Here is a 19517-nt window from a genome sequence, read left to right on the forward strand (position 1 = left end):
ATCATGCTGGGCAGAGTGGAGGGACAGCGCAGGAGGGGAAGACCCTCTATGAGGTGGATTGATTCAGTGACTGGGGTAATTGGGATGGATGTGTCAGAGGCAGTGAGGTTGGCACAGGATAGAGCAGGGTTTACGGCTGTTGTACATAGGGTCGCTATGAGTCGCAAGCGACTCGACGGCACATAACAACAACAACAACAACAATCAAGGTTTTGGTTTCTTTTTATTTTTAAGATTTTGTTTTCTTAATTTTGAAGTCTAATCCACATTAAAGCCTGTAGTCTTTAATTTTCTTAAGTAATTTTCTTTCACTTTCTGTAAAAGCAAGGTTGTGTCATCTGCCTAATGTATGTTAATGAGTCTTCCTCCAATTCTGATGCCAGATTTTTATTTATATAGTCCAACTTCTGCATTATTAGCTCAGCATTCAGATTTAATAGATATGGAGAAAGGATACAACCCTCATGCACATTTTTCTGATTTTAAATCACCCTTAGTTCTATTTGAACAACTGCCTTTTCTATGTACAGATTTCATATAAGCACAATTAAGTGTTCTAGAGTTCCTAGTCTTTGCAATGTTATCCACAATTTATTATGATTCACACAGTTGAATGCCTTTACAGAGTCAACAAAATTAAAATTAAACATCTTTCTGGTTTTCTCTGCTTTCAGCTAAGATCCACCGGACATCAGCAATGATATCCTTTGTGCCACAGCTTTTTCTGAATCCAATTTGAATTTTTGGTGGTTGTCTGACATTGTGCTGTTCCAGGCAATTTTAAATAATCTTCAGGAAGATTTTACTTGAGTGTGATATTAATGATACTGGTTGATGATTTTTGCATTCTGTTTAGGTTACCTTTTTTGGAGTATGCATAAATTTAAATCTCCTCCAGTGGGTGGACCCTGTCTTCCAAATTTCATGGTACAGATGAGTGAGCACATCGAGAGCTGCTCTATTTGTTAAAATGCCTCAACTTACATTCCTCAATTCCTAGGGCCCTGTATTTTGCTGGTCTCAGTGCAGTTTGGGCTTCTTTCTTCAATGCCATTGCCTCTTGACCATAGGACACTTCCTGAATGTTTCAGTGTCAAGCAATTCTTTCTGGTACAGTGGCTGTGTGTTCCTTGTGTCATCTTTGGATTATTCCTGCATTATTCAATATTTTGCCCATAGGATTTTCAGTATTACAACTGAAGACTTGATTTCCCCCCTTCAATTCTTTCCTTGAGAAATGTTGAATGAAATATTCCCTTTGTTTTTCTAACTTCAGCTCTCAGATTTATTTATTATTATTTTTTTTTTTACTTGTTGTATTCTATCAAATCGGTTCCAACTGGCACAGGAGGAGATTGCCTTGCCTTCTCCAGTGGAGCATCTGGTGGATTCGAACTGCTCACCTTCAGGATTGCAGCACAGGTTCTTGCCACTAGACCACCAGAGCCACCACTTTCTGCATATTTTATTACATTTCTTAGCTTTGTCTTTGTCTTTAAAATCCTTTTTTGAACAGTATTTCTTTTTCATTTCTTCCTTTTGCTTTAGCTTCTCTCCATAGTCGAGCCGGTTTTGTTTCTGCTGATGTCCGTTTTGGTATTTTTATTTCTTTCCTGTGTTTTTAATGATCTTTCTTTATGTATGATGTCCCTGATGTCATCCCACAGCCCGTCTGATCTTTGATCATTAGTGAGTCACATCTGTGCTGACTAAGTAGAGATTCATATCATTGTTTACCTGCTCTAATCCTGCCACCATAACAGGGGTAAGGAGTTACAATATAAACACCGAGAATAATAGACTAGTAAAATCAACATGTGCCTTTTGGGGATGCAATTCAATCCCTATCATAATTAGTTACTGCTGTAACAGATACCACAGGTAGATGGCTTTAACAGAATTTCATTTCTCACAGTTTATGAGGCTAGAAGTCCAAAGTCAGGATGCCGGCTCTGGAGGAAGATTTTTTCTCTCTTTCTCTCCCTCCATTCTTCTCTCTGTCTTTCTCTTTCTCTCCCTTTTGGTTCCAGAGGAAGGCTCTTGTTTTCTTTAGCATCTGTAGACCAGGTTTTGCTTCAAGATCCCCATGCATCCTGGCCTTCATTGGTGTCAACGAACTGCCCAGCACAGAAGGCCGTGCCTTCTCCAGTGGAGCATCTGGTGGATTTGAACCATATTCCTTCCCTCTTTTATCTTACAAGTCACATCGTAGGGAAGCTTCTCTTATTATGATGGAATTAAGGGATGCTGGGTTCCACCTTTAATCTTTTCACAACTATCTAGTTTATCAGCTCATTGGACATTGGGGGTTGTTACATAGCTTCCACATTTTGTCATTACATATGTGTATTTTGGGGGACACAATTCCAGCCCTGACACTGATAGTGAAGGATTATGCACGTGATAGTATGTACCTTTGTTGCCTGTGACTCTCCTGCACTTCTCTCCTTATCTTCCTTTGCTGGTCATGCCATGATGGTCACCCCGTATTGTGTCCTGCCTTCCTGATCAGTCCTCACTCACTCATTCTCTCCCCTACCTGCAGTCTCTTGCATTCTATCTTGCTTGGCCCCACCTCACGCTTGCTGTTGGGTCTCTGCAGCTCGGTGCCCTGCTGTTATGGAGGTTGGACCAGAGAGGCCGAGTTCAAGGGACACCCTTGCTGAAACACGAGTACAGAAAGCACCTGACGCACTGCATCTTTCGGCTGCCTCCACCTGGCGAGTAAGTGTCGGTGTCATGTGCCACAGCAGAGGGGCTGCATGCAGCCAGTCTGCACTCCCAGCCCTTTCCCGTATGCCTATCACACCATATGGCACTCTTTTACTTTTAGGGACCTGGTGCAGTTGGCCAAAGCTGCTGTGAGTGGTGACGAGAAGGCGCTGGACATGTTCAACTGGAGGAAGAGTGGCTTCGGGAGCTTCCTGAAGATGGGCCCTCAGGAGGGACTGTCCTTCTTTGTCAGCTTGATAGATGGTGAGAAACCCACCCCACGTCATGAGGACGGGATGTCGGGACTGTAGAGGTCCCTGGTAATGACCTTTCAGCTAAAAAGAACACATGGCTGTAGAATGGTAAACTAGCTGTTGTTGTTTGCCTGGGCACTGGCCAAACTGGAAGCCCCACCCAGCTGCACTCAAGTCAGTTTCAACTCACAGAGACCCTGCAGGAGAGAGGAGGTGACCCCCACAGGATTTCCCAGGCTGTGAATCTCTATGGGAAGAGACTTCCTAATGAGTGCCATATAGAGTGGCCGTTGGATTCATACTAGCAACCTTTGAATTAGCAGCCCAACGTATAACACACTGCACCATCAGAATGCCCTGACCAGTTTAGAGACAAGTAACACTAAATTTGCCTCCAAATATAGGGGAGACCAATAAATAGAAGAACAAGTGTGGCAACTCCAGGTTTATGACAAAGTTTACGAAAGGCTTACTTACAAAGTCAAACCCCAGGCAGCGGCAGGGTAACCTTGAGGCTCAGCACCATGCAGTGGGAGGCTTAGGGGCTTATGCCTCCGTTTAAGACTCCTCCAGTGTCCCCAAACCCTAAGAGTACCCTAGTGGGTGTTACAGAAGAGCAACTGAGTGAACAGAAGTGAGCCAGTGGTTCAAATCCACCAGATGCTCTGCTGGAGAAGGAGGAACAATCTCCTCCTGTACCAGTCAGATCTGATTTGACAATACACACACACACACACACACACACACACACACACAAAATAATAAAACAAAAATTTAAAAAAAATATTGTAAAAAAAAAAAAAGAAGTGAGCCAGCAGCAAGCGACAGCCATGTCTGGCCTCGCAAAAGCCTGCTGCCCCTAAATAGTTTTCCATTGCTGTCCAGTCTGTTCCTCCGCAAGGTGGCTCCAGAGCGCTGAGTAGAACTGCCCACAGGCTCCCCACAGGATAGCTTTGTGGAAGCAGATCATCAGATCTCTCCTATCGAATTTAGTGACTCAAACCGCTGACCTTTCAGTTAGCAACCAGACACTGAATCACTGTTCCAGCAGGGCCCCACAGTATGTTGGGGTTACCCAGGAGCCCAGCTGTTATGTGTTTGTACCTGGTATTCAGAAAGCTACATTACTTTGTTCTGACAGAGACATCAAGGTGCCCTTTTCAATCCTACTGTGATCACCTGGTACCCACCAAGTGATCACTAACAGGGCTCTTATTCTACAATCCTAATAAGAATTGAGACATGGAATGGCTCAGGGAGCTGCCCCCCACATCATGCCCCACTTTGTCCTGCAGGGACTGTGCACTATGTGGATGAGAAGGGCAAGACGGCCCGAGTGGCATCCATGGACAGCCCCGTGCAATCACTCTTCTACATCGAGAAGCGAGAGGCGCTGTTGGTGGTGACAGAGACCCTGGTTCTCTCCCTGTACACAGTGACACCCGAGGGTGAAGCCAAAGAACTCATAAAGGTGGGTGAGGACAGGTGGGCCCAGGGCACTGCCACTGAGGACCACAATCCTTGTCCACTTTTGCCTCATTGTTCCGGTTCACAGCAGCCCTGTAGACAGAACAGAACCACCCCAACGTGTTTCCGAGGCTCTAAATCTTTACAGAAGCAGACTGCCTCACTTTGCTGGAGGGTCCAAACTACTGACTATTCATTTAGCAACTTTAACCCCTCTGCTATCAGGACACAAATGGAGGCTGAGACAATGGATGAGTGTGCTCTGGAAAGTTCCAGGGACTGCAGTCTGAAATCAGGGTGGCAGCAAGCTGTGCACACTCCCTCTGCTGCTCTGGGGGAGGGTATCACTTTTTCTTCTCTGTTCAATGGTTGCCTGAAATCCTTGGCTGTAGACTCTTCGTCCTTGTCTCTGCCTCCAGGGTCATGCGGCACCCTCCGTGGTGTCTGTGTGTCGTCTCCTCTTTATAAGGAACCCATTCAGTGGCACTAGGCCACCCTGCTGCAGGGTGACTTCACATTAGTTTAACTCACAGAGTCTGCAGAGACAGATCCTATCCCACACAGAGTTGCATGCACAGGGACTTCAACATGTCTTTTTTGGGGGACATGTACAGCCCCCCCCAGTAGCAGGGTCCCAAAGCCACAGGTTCCTGGAGACCCCTCCACCTCATAGGGGCAGCCATGGAACTTGGAGTCTAGATGCTTCAAAATGCATTCACTACCAGCATCCAGCGCCTCCTCAGCCTGCGCCTCTCCTGCAGGTCAAGCTCAGTGGGAAGACAGGCTGCCAGGCGGATGTTGCCCTGATCGAGGGCAGCCTGCTGGTGACAGCCATTGGTGAGGCTGTGCTCAGGTGAGCCAGGCTTCTCGGTTGAGGGTGGTCGTTTTTCCTGGTGGTTGTAGTCTCATCCCACAGGCAGATGACGCCTTCTGAGTTGAAGTGTGCTCTCACCAGCCCTCCTCTGCCCCTTCTTACTGAGTAGATTTTGGGACTCGGAACAAGGCGAGAACTATGTGCTGAGTCCAGATGTGAAGTTTGGCTTTGAGAATGGAGAGAATATTAACTGTGTCTCCTACTGCAGAGGCAAAGGTGAGCCTTCCTTGCTGGCTGGCAAGGGAATTGGAGCCAGCTGCATGGGGTGGACCAGGGCTGCAGGGCAAGTGTGGTGACAGCAGCACAAGTCAAGTCCATGGAGGCCCAGAACTGGCAGGAAAGCATTGTCCTCCACATGCAGGCTATGGATCTGGCCTTGTGTGTGGTCGGCGAGTGTATGCACTTGGCCACCAGTCCCTCCCGAAGTCCTCCAGAAATACAATATGAGAAGTATGCACTTCATGCACAAGTCCACACACCCCTGAACCCCCACAGGTACATACATGAAACATTTGTGCATGCACACAGACAAAAACGCACATCTCCCTACAAGTGCACGTGTGCACAAGTGTGAACATGAGCACATAAAGACACGTGCGTGCATACAAATGCACACCCTCACAAAGGGCAGGGAAAACAGGCAGCTGTTGAGCCCGTGCTAACACTAGCATGTGAGAGGCCAGGCGGTGCAGACAGCTTGTCCTCAACAGTTGACCCACCCAGCCGGCCTGGCAGAAAGGCCCAGTAATCTGCACCTGGCATCATTACTAAAAAATGCCATCAAGTGCTCTTCTACCCTGTCACATGGGGCCACTATGAGTCCAAATCTACAGCATGAGGGTTCGGTTTTGTTTTCAGTAGATCGGCTCACTGTGGTTCAAGCACTGGGGGGCAGCAGAGAGCCAGGTGGACAAGGTCCGGCTCCCCCAGGGCATGGGGAGATGACAAAAGCAACTCAACATAACACTTCACATACATGTATCCATCTGCACACCGAACACCACACAGCCACACACACACACTCATCATACATGCATACATCCACACACCACACACACACTCCTAATACAGGCATGCATCCACCCACCACCCACCACACACACTCCTCATACATGCATACATCCACACACCACACTCCTCATACATACATATCTGCACACCACACACCACATACACGCTCCTTATACATACATGCATCCACCCACCACACACACTCCTCATACATACATACATGTATCCACACACCATACACACTCTTTATACCTACATAAATCCACCCACCACCCACCACACACACTCCTCATAAATACATACATCCATCGTCCACATTGTACACCACACAGCCACACACACACTCCTGGTACATATATACATCCACTCGCCACATACCACACACCACACCACTACACACACACACACACATGTGCAGTATACATATACTTCACAGATTACACATTCACACCCAATACATAAATACACTCTGCACAAAATCATACACCAGACACTTTTCCCATATATACAGACCACTCATTATTACCACTCATATCACACCCATATCCCATAGACCTCACGCACCATATACATACACATCATACACTCCACATACAACTGTACATGTACAAATCACCACCCCACAAACCCATCACACACTCTCCACACATATACCTCTCCCTCATCTACACCATATACATACACACCACACATACTATTTTAGGACTCCCCTGTCAATTTTAGGGTTCTTCTCTTTGTAAGAATAGTAAAGTGAGTGAAATGGGAAATTATACCATGTTTACTTATGAGAGGAGGTGGTGAGTTCTGGTAACTTGCCAGCATAGAATAGTTATGATAAATTGGGGGCTTGAGCAACTGGTCTTTCAGAATGGATCCCATTATGGAGGCTTCTGGGCCACATGATGCCAAGAGACTCAGTTATTATGGGGTGGTGCGCACACAATGTGGAGCACAGTTTTGTGATTCTGCGTCACAGAAGAGGATTTGAATAATTTGCTGCAGGCGATCAAAGACTTCAGCCTTCAATATGGATTGGATCTCAACATCAAGAAAACAGAAAGTCCTCACCACTGGGCCAATAGGGCTAACAACAACATAGGTAGATTTACTGCTTGTTTGAGGTCATTCCTTAGACACGAGATGCTGATTTGAACAGGTTTAGCTTCAGGCTAAGTTTTAAGGAAGTAAGTCTGGGAAGAATATTGAATGATTATTAAAAGAAGAAGGGAAAAAAGGAAAAAATACATTAAAAAAAAAGAAGATGGAAGGAATATACAGAGTCAATGTACCAAAAACTGCCTGACACAGAAGAATTCAAGAAATAACATAAGATCAAGAGCAATGATGATGAAGAAGGAAGTTCAGGCTGTTTTGAAGGACTTGGCAAAAAATAAAGCCCCAGGAATTGATGGAATACCAATTGACATATTTCAATAAACAGATGCTTCCCTGGCTATGCTCATGAGGTTGTGCCAAGAAATCTGGAGGACAACTACCTGGCAAACTGCCTGGAAGAGATCCATACTTATTCTGATTTTACAAAAAGATGACTCAACAGAGTGTGCAAGTTATCATACAATATCACCCAAATCACATGCAAGCAAAATCCTGCTGAAGATTATCCAGAAACGACTATGCAAAGGCATTTGACTGCATGATCACAACAAATTGTGGTCAACCTTGAAGAGAATGGGGATCCCAGAACACTTGATTGTGTTTATGCAAAACCTGTACTTGGAACAGAGCAGGGAAACACTGCATGATTCAAAATCAGGACAGGAGTACATCAGAGATGTGTCCTGTGTCCATACCTTTTCAATGTATGTGCAGAACAGATCACTCAGGAGGCTGGGCTTTATGAGGAGGAATGTAACATCAGAATTGGAAGAAGACTCATCAACAACCTACATTATGTAGATGACACACTCTTGCTTGCTGAAACTGAGGAAGACCTGAGACGCTTGCTGCAGAAGGTCAAGGACTGTAGTCTTCAATATGGATTGAAGCTCAACATCAAGAAGACAAAGATTCTCATCACTGCGCCAGTTGGTGAGCACAATGATAGATGGACAACAGATTGAGGTTAACAGTTACAGCTTGCTCGGCTCCACAATCAACACCCTTGATACCAGCAGTCAGGAAATAAAAAGATTAATTGCATTAAGTAAATCTGCTGTCCAGAGTACTGAGAAACAAAGATGTCAGTCTAGAGACTAAGGTGTGCCTGATCCAGGCCATGGTCTTCACAATCACTTGCTATGAATCAGAGAGCTGGACATTGACTAAGGATGACAGAAGAATTGATGCATTTGAGTTATAGTTTTGGAGAAGAGTCTTGAACATATCATGGACCGCCAAGAAAACAAATAGGTCTGTCTTGGAGAGGGTGAAACCAAGTATCTCCTCGGAGGCTAGGATTTTAAAACTCCATCTCACATACTTTTGGCACGTGGCTGGGAGAGACCAGTTTTTGGAGAAGGACTTCATGCTCAGAAGGGTGGAGGGACAGCACAGTAGAGGAAGACCCCAGATGAGATGGACTGATACAGTAACTAGGGTAACTGGGGAGTAGGTATGTCAGAGTCAGTGCGACTGGCTGAGGACAGGACAGGCTTCAGAGCTGTGGTACTTAGGGTTGCCATGAATCGTAGGCGACCTGCAGCACATAGCAACAACAAGCCTAGAGATATTCTATCTTGACAGAAATCTGCCGTGAAGGAAGTGTAATCAGGGTGCTCCTTGGAGGCAAGGATGGTGAAACTTTGTCTCATTTACTTGGTATATATAACTAAATGACTATATATATAAATGAGTAAGGAGAACGGAAGGAGAATTGATGCCTTTGAGCTGTGGTGCTGGAGAAGAGTATTGAGGGTACCATGGACTTCTAGGAAAACAAACAGATTCATCCTGGAGAGGGTTAAACTGGGCGGCTCCCTGGAAGCAAGGATTCTGAGGCTCCGTCTAACATACTTTGGACTGTTGTAAGGAGAGACCGGTCCTTGGAGAAGAACATCATGCTTGGGAGGGTGGAGGGACAGCACAGGAGGGGAAGACCCTCTATGAGGTGGATTGATTCAGTGACTGGAGCGATTGGGATGGGTGTTTTGGAAACAGTGCGATTGGCACAAGACAGAGCACAGTTTAGGGCTGTTGTACATAGGGTCGCTATGAGTCGCAAGCGACTCGATGGCACATAACAACAACAACAACATATAACTTCAAGAGGAACCTTGTCTCCCTCCAAGGAGGGAGACGTCATGCTGGGAAGATAGAGGAGCAGTTAAAGAGAGGAAGACCCTCAATGAAGTAGCTCGACACAATGACCGCCACAGCTGGTAGGTTTGGGCAGGTGGAGATTGTGATGATGGTGCAGGAAAGGGCACCATATAGGCCACTATAGGGCCACTGTGATTTGGAGTCAACTCCACCTAACCAACAACAAGAAGCAGCCTAGCAAAAATCAGGCTACCTGCTAAGGGAATTGGTTAGCAAAAAAATAAGATCAATGCTGGTGGATTGGTTATGTGTCACTTCTAACTCAATGACAGGGAGTTGAAAGTTCATGTAGGTTGTGTGCCTGGACCCTGTGATGACTTGGAGAGGGTGTCCTTAACCTGAAGTGTAAAACCAGAAGTTTTAAGCTGGTACCTGGACTGGTTCAGCTCAAAATGCAGGGACTGCTTTTTCAGAATCTGTATTCTAAATTTTAAAGCAGAATCTATCCTGTCTCAATACCACACACAGAGAAACAGACAAAAACATATATATGAATACACATGCACATCCACCATAAACACAATAACCACATGCAACGTGTTGTTGTTGTTGTTAGGGTGCTGTCAAGCCAGCTAAGATGCACAGCAACACCATGAACCAAACCTCATCCTATTCTGTGCAGTTGTCATGATCTCCATCATACACAAGCCCATTATACTGAATATCCCACAGACTACCAGAAGAACAAGTCTGACTTGGAGGAAATGCAGCCAGGGTGCTCCTTAGAGTACTTTATCTCACATACTTTGGCCATGTTGTCAAGAGGGACCAGTCTTTGGAAAGAGACATGCTAAGAAAAGTAGAGGATCGACAAAAGAGAGGAAGACCCTCAAGGTGGATTGACACAGGAACTAACAGCGGGCTCGAGCATGTTGGAGATCATGAGGATGGCACAGGACAGGGCAAGTGCAGGTCTCAAAGTTGTTCAAAGCATCACTATTAATTGTATTTGATTTGAAGGCACATAACAACAACATACATTGATTGTAAAAGAGCATGATGTTCAAGGCAGGCATTTTAAAAAAAATTATTTTATTTTAATGAATGTTTACAGAGATTTTGGGATTTCCATTCATTCATTGTTGCATTTTTCTCCCTGCCCACCGCCCCCCCTCCCCAGTTTGCTCTTCTCTTTGAAAAGTAAAAGAAAAATTTCTTCATTGGCATACAATCTGCCCCCCTCCCCAGTACACTCCACTATGCAACCTTCATTCTGGACTCTTGTCATAACCATAATACCCAATCATATATCACTTTTAAACTGTTCTTTCCCTCATATGTTTCAATGCAGTATACTTTATCAATGCAGTATAATTTATCCAATTTTTCTCAGTCTCATCCCAACCCTGATGATGTCAGTCCTATTCTACAACAGTGGGACTATGCAGTCCTTTTGTGACTGAGATATTTCACTCAGCATAATGTCCTCCAGGGTAAGGCAGGCATTCTTTTTATTTATGTACTTATTTTTTAATTATTGTTTTGTGTGTACCATCAAATCAGATCTGACTGGTACAGGAGGGGATTGCCCCTCCGTCTCCGGCAGAGCATCTGATAGATTCGAACCATGTACCTCTGAGATTGCAGTGCAGCTTCTTGCCACTAGGCCACCAGAGCTCCCCCAGGCATTCTTGACTAGTTAAGCTAATCTCCTGTTTGCTTTTAAGACTTCAGGGGATATTTTTTATTTAAGGTTGAAAGATTATTTTAATGTAATAGTTTCAGAGTTCACTAGCCTCCTTGGCTTCGAAAGTCTAAATTCCATGATATTTGGAAATGGTGTTCTACATTTCCCCTCTTTTGATCAGAAGTATTCTCTGGAGTCTTTGCTGACCTCAGTTTTCTCTGGGTTGAGATGAGCCCTGTCCTCATCCACAGGTCTTCTGGCAGCTGGCACTGACAGAGGGCGCGTCAGCATGTGGCGAAAAGCACCAGGTCCCCCAAGCAGCCTCAGGGCAGAGGGGAAGGACAGGTGGGCTCTGCAGACTCCGACTGAACTGAAGGGGAACATCAAACAGATTAAGGTGAGGCCTTGTGGGAGCGCCTTCTGCCTGTGTTGTCAGTAATCCAACCTAAGACCGTGTGTGTGTGTGTGTGTGTGTGTGTGTGTGTGTGTGTGTGTGTGTGTTGTTTCACTATTTATTGTCAGTTCAGTGAAAGTTTACAGAACAGGTGGGTGTTCCAGTCAGTGATTCACACACATTGTTGATTTGTAGCATTGACTGTAATCCCCACAATGTAACAGCACATTTCCCACTCCCCGTGACCACATGTGCAACACCCCCCTGCCTTGTGCCATCCTCACAACCATTTGTCCCCATGGTTGTGGCCACTGTGCCAGTCCATCTCATTGAGGGACAGCTTTTTTTCACTGACCCTTTAAGTCGGTGAGCCTGATAGCATGCCCAAGCAGATTCGATGAAGCTTCACCACCCTCTAAGCAGCACACTGGCTGCACTTCTTGCACTTGGTTGTTTTTCTGCCAGTCTATAGTCTATTCAGTATTATTCACCAGCACCGCAATTCAAAAGTATCAGTTGTTCCTCAGTCTTCATTGTCCAGCATTCACATGCCGATGAGGCAACCCCATAAGCAGCCTTGGTTTGAGTCAGGTGCACCTTGGTCAAAATGATATCTTTGTTTTTAAAACTTTTTGTTTACACATTCTGTTGTGATTTTAATGAAAATTGACAGAGCAGATTGATATTACACTCGACTGCTCTGCTTATTTGATTTGTGCTATTGATTACAATCCCCACATTGTATCAGCAGTCCTCCCATTCTCTGTAGTTCTTGTCTTCCATTCATCCTTCCATCTTCTCCCTTCCTTTACTCCCTCTGAGCTTTGTCCCTGGGAAAGTACTGCCTTTGTGATCCTGTGTGGTTGAGTGTTCTAAGGACTGAGTGTGTCATGGGGATCATAGTTTACCTTATAGAGCTTCGTTTGGCAGTGATTGTGTCAGAGAAGGGAGTTCAGTTCCAGGGGCAAAGACCTTTTCCCTCTTTAAGGAATTGTTAGTGTTAGGTGTTGTCCAGCCTGTTCAGACTTCTAGTGACACATGCACAGCAGCAGTAAACAGTGCCAGGTGCTGGGTCATTTTTTAAGTCATTGCTGAGTTTAAGCTCATTCTCTTTGGCTGGGTTCTCTAGAGAAGCAAAAGCAACTAAGCAAAACCAATGGGGGAAGTACATATTACATTTATATATTTGTAAAGAGATATTTTTTACAAATTAAAATTTGTAAAGAGATCTTTTTGAGACTCCATCTCACATACTATGGGTGTATAGCCAGGAGGGCCAGTCTCTGGAGAAGGATATGCTTTGCATGGGTCGAGGAACAGCACAGGAGAGGAAGATTCCAGATGAAATGGATTGACACAATAACTGGGGCAATGAGGGTAGGTGCATCAGAGAGTGAGACTGGCTCAGGATAGAGCAGTGTTAAGAGCTATTTTGAACAGGGCCGCTATGAGTCGTAGTCAACTTGGTGGCACATAACAACCACCACCACCACCAAGAGATATTTATGTAAAAGGCATAACTCAGGCAGGTTCAGAGGCTGACAAGTCTCAGGCATCTAGCTGCAGAAACTGATGTATCCCAGGCCCGGAGGTCCTGCAGAAACTATAAAGGCCAGGAGCCAGATGCAGACTGAAGATCCCCTAGACTTCTTTAGATACTCATGGAGCTCCCCTTCAACTGTAAATCCCATCAGGAGAATGACCACACTACATCAGGCCTTCTCAAGGGAAGGACCGTGTTGCAACTACCAAACCCGAGGACCGCCAGAGTGGCCCACAGACTAATTGTCTCATTGTGGTTGCAGCCTCTGTGCCAGCCTCTCATTGAGTGTCATCCGCTCGTTTGCTGACTTTCAGCCTTACCCAAGCCCCATGCTCGCCAGTTACCTTTACGGAAATCTCTCTGAGCAGAAGGCACAGTGGCCACCTTGATCTCCTGTTTGTGAGTACACCTAACACCTCTTTCTTTGCACCCACATGTGCAGTGGGGGTCCCGGAAGAGCCTGCTGGCGGTGAACAACATCAACGCAGTGGTCATCCTGAGTGAGCAGGCCATGGCTGCGCACTTCTACCAGCAGGTGGCAGCAGTGCAGCTGTCCTCCAGCGTGCTGCATGTGGACTTCCTGGCGTCCAGTACCACCTACAGCCTGCGCACCGACGTGCATATCAGTGGAGTCTTCGCCACAAAGGTGATGAAGGCTGATGGGAGAGCGGAACGGAGGCAGTAGAGGGACACATTTTACTGAGGATTCCAGGGGACACATTCCCCTGACGTCCTTCTTGGTCTCTGTCTTCCCTGCAGGATGCAGTGGCCGTCTGGAATGGGAAGCAGGTGGTAATCTTTGAGCCTTCAGGAACCTCACTGCGCACCGCAGGTGGGGGCTGGTCCACATTGGAGGGGACACAGGTTGGGGTTTGTGCACCAACAAGGACACAGGCCTGTGCACTCACAGGAACTTGGCAAGAATCTGTGCATGCCAAGGGGCCTGTGGATGGGGGCTTGTATACTAATGAGGCTCTAGGAGGGAATCTGGGTACCCTAAGAGGGCTGGTAGGGATGTGCCTGCAACTACCAGGAGCACACAGCTCTCTGCCTGGAGCCCTGCCCTCATTCTTTTCCTCAAGTTCTTTGGTGTCCTGCAGATGACACATCCCTCTGCCCCCTTCTGGGCATTCCGTCTGTCTTATGACATGATTACAGTAAAGCAAGGAACCCCATGAATGAGGATGGGAGCCTCTCCTTGTCTCCAGTTGCCGGTTGTTGGCTGTGCTTTGGTGGTCCCTGGTCTGGGGCCCCCCTGCCTTACTGCCCTATCTGAGAGATGCTGCTGCTGACATCAGCCCATTAAGCTGCTGGGTGGTGCCAGAACAGTGGTGGGCAGGAGCGGGTGAGTGACCCCCAGGGACATCCACCTTTTTTTGTAGGCACCTTCTTGTGTGAGTCCCCAGTGCTGGCCATGCACGAGGACAGCGTGTACACGGTGGAGCCAAACCGGGTCCAAGTGAGGACGTGGCAGGTAGGGCACCTCGGAGAGCACAGCCTTGGTGGGGGTAATGCAAGCTGAGCTCAGAGAGCCACCTGAGTGGATATGTCATGCCTACGGCCCCAAGATCATCCTAAACAGGGCTGGGGCAGCAAGGCTGGGCTCTGTCTGTGACCTCATCTCCTGGAATCATGCTCCAAACCTCAATCCTGTTCGTGCCGACTTGCAGCAACCCTCCAGGACAGGACAGAACTACTCTAGGGTTTCTGAGGCTGGAAGTCTACTGAAGCAAACTGCCTCATCTTTCTACCCCAGATCCCCTAGTTTGAACCACTTGGTTTTCAGTTATGGCCCAGTGCCTAACCCGCTGTGCCACCAGGGCTCTCAGGAACTCCTTGAAAACCAGAAAACCCCACAGCCTTTGCGTTGATGTGGACTGGCAGCAACCCTGTAGAAAAGAACAGACCTGCCCAGAGGGTTTGCAAAGCTGTCATCTTTACAGGAGCAGACCAGCAGGCCTTTCCCCAAGCACTGAAGCACCGTGTCACCAGGCCTCCTTAACAGGGAATGCCACAGAAGTGGTGTCCAGATCCCTGGCCGTTTTCCTCAAAGGAGCAGTGCCCTGTTCCGGGTCCTCATCCACTTCCTTTTCCCAAGGGAATGGCATCCTGGGTTCCCATCACTTCCTTGCCCCGGAGGCGCAGGGGTCTGATCTCCACCCACTTCCTCTCCCCAGAGGAGCATGGTTCTGAGTCTCCATCCGCTTCCTCTCCACAGGGGACAGTTAAGCAGCTGCTGCTCTTCTCGGAGGCTGAGGGCAGCCCCTGCCTCCTGGACATCTGCGGGAGCTTTCTGGTGGTCGGGACAGACTTGGCACACTTCAAGAGCTTTGATCTTTCCCGAAGGTGCGGCTTTCATCTGAGGGAAGTTCGCAAGTTGTTGACAACTGGTCAAGAGAATAGAGGTGGTGTGAACATGGGGTGGAATCCTGGTTTTCTTAGGGACATTTCCACTGGGTTTTGAGGAGTCTTTTCTAGATGTTCTATAAAATTTTACATAAACTTAGGTGGCATTTTTTAGAATATACCAGACTTCCCCTTGCTTGCTGCCATGAAGTTGATACCTCACGGCCCTGCATCTCTGTTTTCCCCGCAGCCTGTTTTCCAAGGTGCCCCTGGGTTCATTTGGATTTCCAGGCTGTTTTCCCTGTTGGTTGTCCAGCATTTAACTACTTGTACCACTTTGAAAGACTCCTTGAGTGGCTGCTAACCACACAGTATTTTTTTATTATGACAAACTACAAACAAACTCACTGCAGGGGGTTTAGTAAATTGTTTATGCCATGGAGAGGAAAACAGCCTGACCTGAAGAGCTCCAGCTTGCACTGACAAGGGTGGGCAGAGGGGTGGAGGAGGGCACCGAGGAAAGGATGTAGGGAGAGCAGAGCTTGTGATGTTCTGCTTTTGTTACAGAATGATGAAGGAGGGCATGAGAACCCATATTCAACTCAGAGTCATAAAAAGACTAGGCTCATTGTTCTTATGGAGACTGATGGAACCTCCGAGACACTGGCCCTTTGTCCCCCATCAAGTCTGGAAATGAATTCATTCTGTAAAAGAAAAAAAAACACCTTTTCACCCAAAGAATATAAAACTCTCTGCTGCAATTGAGCCAGTCCCGTTCTGACTCGTGGTGACCCTCCATCGAGTTTCAAGCCTAGAAATCTTAATGGGAGGAGATGGCTCAGGGCCCTTACGTCACCCTTCAAGCCTGGAACGGTGGCTCAATTTCCAACCAAACAGTAAAACTCAGATTGTCAGTTCCAACTCTTGTGACTTTCCAGACATTTCAGAGGTTGCAAATCTCTACAGGAGGAGACTACCCATCTTTCCTCCCCGGTGCTGCTGGTGGATTTGTTCCACTGGAGACCCCCAGCCGTGGGTTAGCAGTACAGCCCCCTGGGGGGCTGCACCAGCAGAGCATGCTAGCCAAATGACAGACAGGCCTTTAAGGTAACACAGGCTCATTAGCACGATCACCTGCAGGAGATCAAAAGAACAGCATATGCCCTGGGAGGAAACCCAGACACACTGGTGGAGAAATAAGCCGGGTGTTGGGCTGCTAATCAGAGTGTCCGTAGTTCAAATCCATCATCAGCTCCATGGGAGAAAGATAATGTCTTCCCTTTAAGATTTACAGCTTTGGAAACCAGTGGATCAACTCAGTGACAGGAGGTTTGACTTTTTTTTAAAGTTCAGAAGGCAGGAAAGGGTAGGAAAGAATGAATGGAAATGAGAAACACAGGAGGGACGTGGGGAAGAGTTCTGTTAGGTTGTGGTGATCAAATCAATGTCATGAATTGAATTACAATGTGTGGAAATGGTTGAATGGAGAACCAATTTGCTCGACAGACTTTGATCCCCATCACATACGCAATGAAAAGGCAAAGCGCACGCATTTCTGTTTGCTCACAGCAATGGATTTTGCATTTAAAACCTCCCCAAGCCGTCTGAGTAGGGCCTGGGCCACAGTCCACATGTCACGAGTGGCATCTGGGGCAGCCAGTATGTGCTGTGCCTTGAGGCTCTGGGCTCCCTGTGGGCAGGTCCTGGACCCTGACACAGAACCTGGGCATTAGGCTAGTTTACCTGCCCTGTCCCTCCACAGAGAAGCCAAAGTCCACTGCAACTGCAAAAATCTGGCAGAGCTGGTTCCTGACGTCGGAGCAATCTCCTCTCTACGCTGCAATGCCAACGGGAGCAAGATCACCCTACTCCTTGTCAAGGTGAGTGCTGGGCAGCCACCCTGGAGGAGGTGGCCACCCTGAAGGAGGTGGCCACCCTGGAGGGACATTCCCTCGGCCAAGGGAGGGACACCCTGCATGCTCAGGAAGGCCAGTCCACTGCCTTTCCTTGCTCCATAATTCAAAAACCATGCCTGGCTTCTGTGGCCTGATGTCCTGGCCCCTAGGTTGTCAGTTCACCTTCCTTCCCTGAGGCACCACAGAAGAAAGGCCTGGCAATCACTGAAAAATCACCCATTGAAACACAGTTCTGCTCTGACACATGGGGTTGATGTTGGTGACAACTGGCTGGCTACAGTGTTTTTTGTTTTATTACAATAAACTCAGTGCCCACTGGCCATACCCCTCTGTTGTGGACATCTGACAGATGTGGGGCCGTACAGTCCTTGCCCTCTTGAATCTCTCTGGTTTCACTCAAGGAGCCCTGGTGGTGTAGTGTATCGGGTGGCTGGCTGCTAACCCGAAGGTAGGCGGTGTGTATCCACCAGCTGCTCGGAGGGAGAGAGGGAGGGAGGTGTGTAGTCTCCTACGAAGGAGGGCTGCCTTGAGTCGGAAACGTCTCTGTGGCAGTGGGTTTGGCTTTGGTTTGTTTCAGTCAACATCACGTCACATATCATGTCATATTACCATTTTCTAGAATCTTCTTAGATTGTTGAAATTACCCTCAGCTACTTGGATAGAATGTACGACAGCTCATGATCAAGTTCAGAATAGTTCCTTTATGAGAGGCAGGCAGACAGTGGTGTGGTCCTCTGGACTGTGGGGGGTAACAGCCTGAGTCCTGAGGTCTGGGTGCTGCTGAGCTCCTCTGTCTCCCCCGCAGCCTGATAGCAGCCCTGACTCCAGGATCTGTTTCTATGATGTGGAAATGGACACGATGACCATCTTGGACCTCTGCACTGGGCAGATTGACCAGAGAGAATCGCTCTCCTTCACCAGGCAGGAGACCAGGAGGTGAGCTTGGGCGAGAGAGGGCTTTCCTTCGATTCTGAAAGAGTCACTTAGTTCTTGACTCCCAAGAGGGTTGTTGCTAAACCAGGCCCCAGCTCCAAATCCCTGAGCTGCTACTGGTGATTTAAAACACAGAAGACTGACTGACCCTGTGAGGGTAGCCAAGAACAAAGGGAGGCTTGGGTCTCAATAAAATTCAGAATTTCTTCATCAGACACTTGAGCCCTTTCGGGGAGGACCATGGCTGTTGAGGCTGTAATACAGAGGACAGAGCTCAAATCATTGTCTTCTTATAGGTTCTGCCAAATTCCTACCAAAAAAGACCTTTCTTTTGCTTTTCCAATTCCTGCTAAGATAGCATCCACAGATATTATACTCTTGTAATGTTTGACATACAATTTGCATATGATTTGACTTATGGCATAAAAACACCCAAAGGCAGAACAAGCCATGTCGTAGGAAGCCTGGGTTTTGTCTATCCTGCCCTGGCCTTGGAAGAGGGGTGTCAGTAATGCTCACAGGGGCCCACTCACAGCCAAGCTGGTGCAGAGCTGGAACACAGGAGTGGGGACTGCAGGGCTGCAAGCAGGAGAAACAAGGAGAAACTTGGTCCTCAAATACTAGGTACAACCTCCCCACTGCCTTCAAGTCAGTTCTGAATCACAGTGACCAGGATGGGGTAGAACGGTCTCCTGGTGGGTCTGAAATGTACATCTTCACAGAAGGAGACTGTTGCATTGTTTCCATTGAGAATGGATTCAATGTGAGTGTTAGGGTTGTTATTTTTTTTTTCTTTTATAAAGTAATAGGCGCAGTTAAAGCAGTTGGCTGCTAAGTGCTGAAAACGCTGTGATGGTTTGGACTCTGCAGCTTCTCAGTGGGAGGAAGATGGGACAGTCTGTTTCTGGACATGACAGCCCTGAAAATCCTATGGGGCAGTTCCACTGTCCTGCAGGGACTCTGCAAGTTGAAATGCACTGGAGGCAGTGGGTTTGGTTTCCGGGGTATGCATTTGAAAGCTGGACAGTGACTAAGGATGTATGCCTTCATGTGGTGTTGGAGAAGAGTACTGAATAGCCCATGTTCTGACAAAAGAACAGTCCAGTCTGCTTTGGAGAAGGTGCAATCAGGGTGTTCTCAGAGGCACGGATGGTGGACCTT

At 47.2% G+C, this 19517-nt stretch overlaps 1 protein-coding gene across 1 annotated transcript in view; it reads left to right on the forward strand.

Annotated features, from left to right (window-relative positions):
* The window catches only part of IFT140 (intraflagellar transport 140 homolog (Chlamydomonas)), a 63203-nt gene that overhangs the window by 5287 nt on the left and 38399 nt on the right, over positions 1–19517 (forward strand). The window contains exons 3-14 of the mRNA XM_006901906.1: positions 2603–2724; positions 2834–2976; positions 4262–4437; positions 5195–5286; positions 5417–5523; positions 11476–11621; positions 13604–13807; positions 13921–13993; positions 14544–14635; positions 15380–15507; positions 17270–17387; positions 18229–18359. Of these exons, the coding sequence (XP_006901968.1) occupies positions 2603–2724; positions 2834–2976; positions 4262–4437; positions 5195–5286; positions 5417–5523; positions 11476–11621; positions 13604–13807; positions 13921–13993; positions 14544–14635; positions 15380–15507; positions 17270–17387; positions 18229–18359 (1532 nt within the window). The remainder of the gene's footprint in view (positions 1–2602; positions 2725–2833; positions 2977–4261; positions 4438–5194; positions 5287–5416; positions 5524–11475; positions 11622–13603; positions 13808–13920; positions 13994–14543; positions 14636–15379; positions 15508–17269; positions 17388–18228; positions 18360–19517) is intronic.

Source organism: Elephantulus edwardii, unplaced genomic scaffold, assembly GCF_000299155.1.
Source record: "Elephantulus edwardii isolate Elephantulus edwardi_28Jun2011 unplaced genomic scaffold, EleEdw1.0 scaffold00350, whole genome shotgun sequence".
Lineage (NCBI taxonomy): Eukaryota > Metazoa > Chordata > Mammalia > Macroscelidea > Macroscelididae > Elephantulus > Elephantulus edwardii.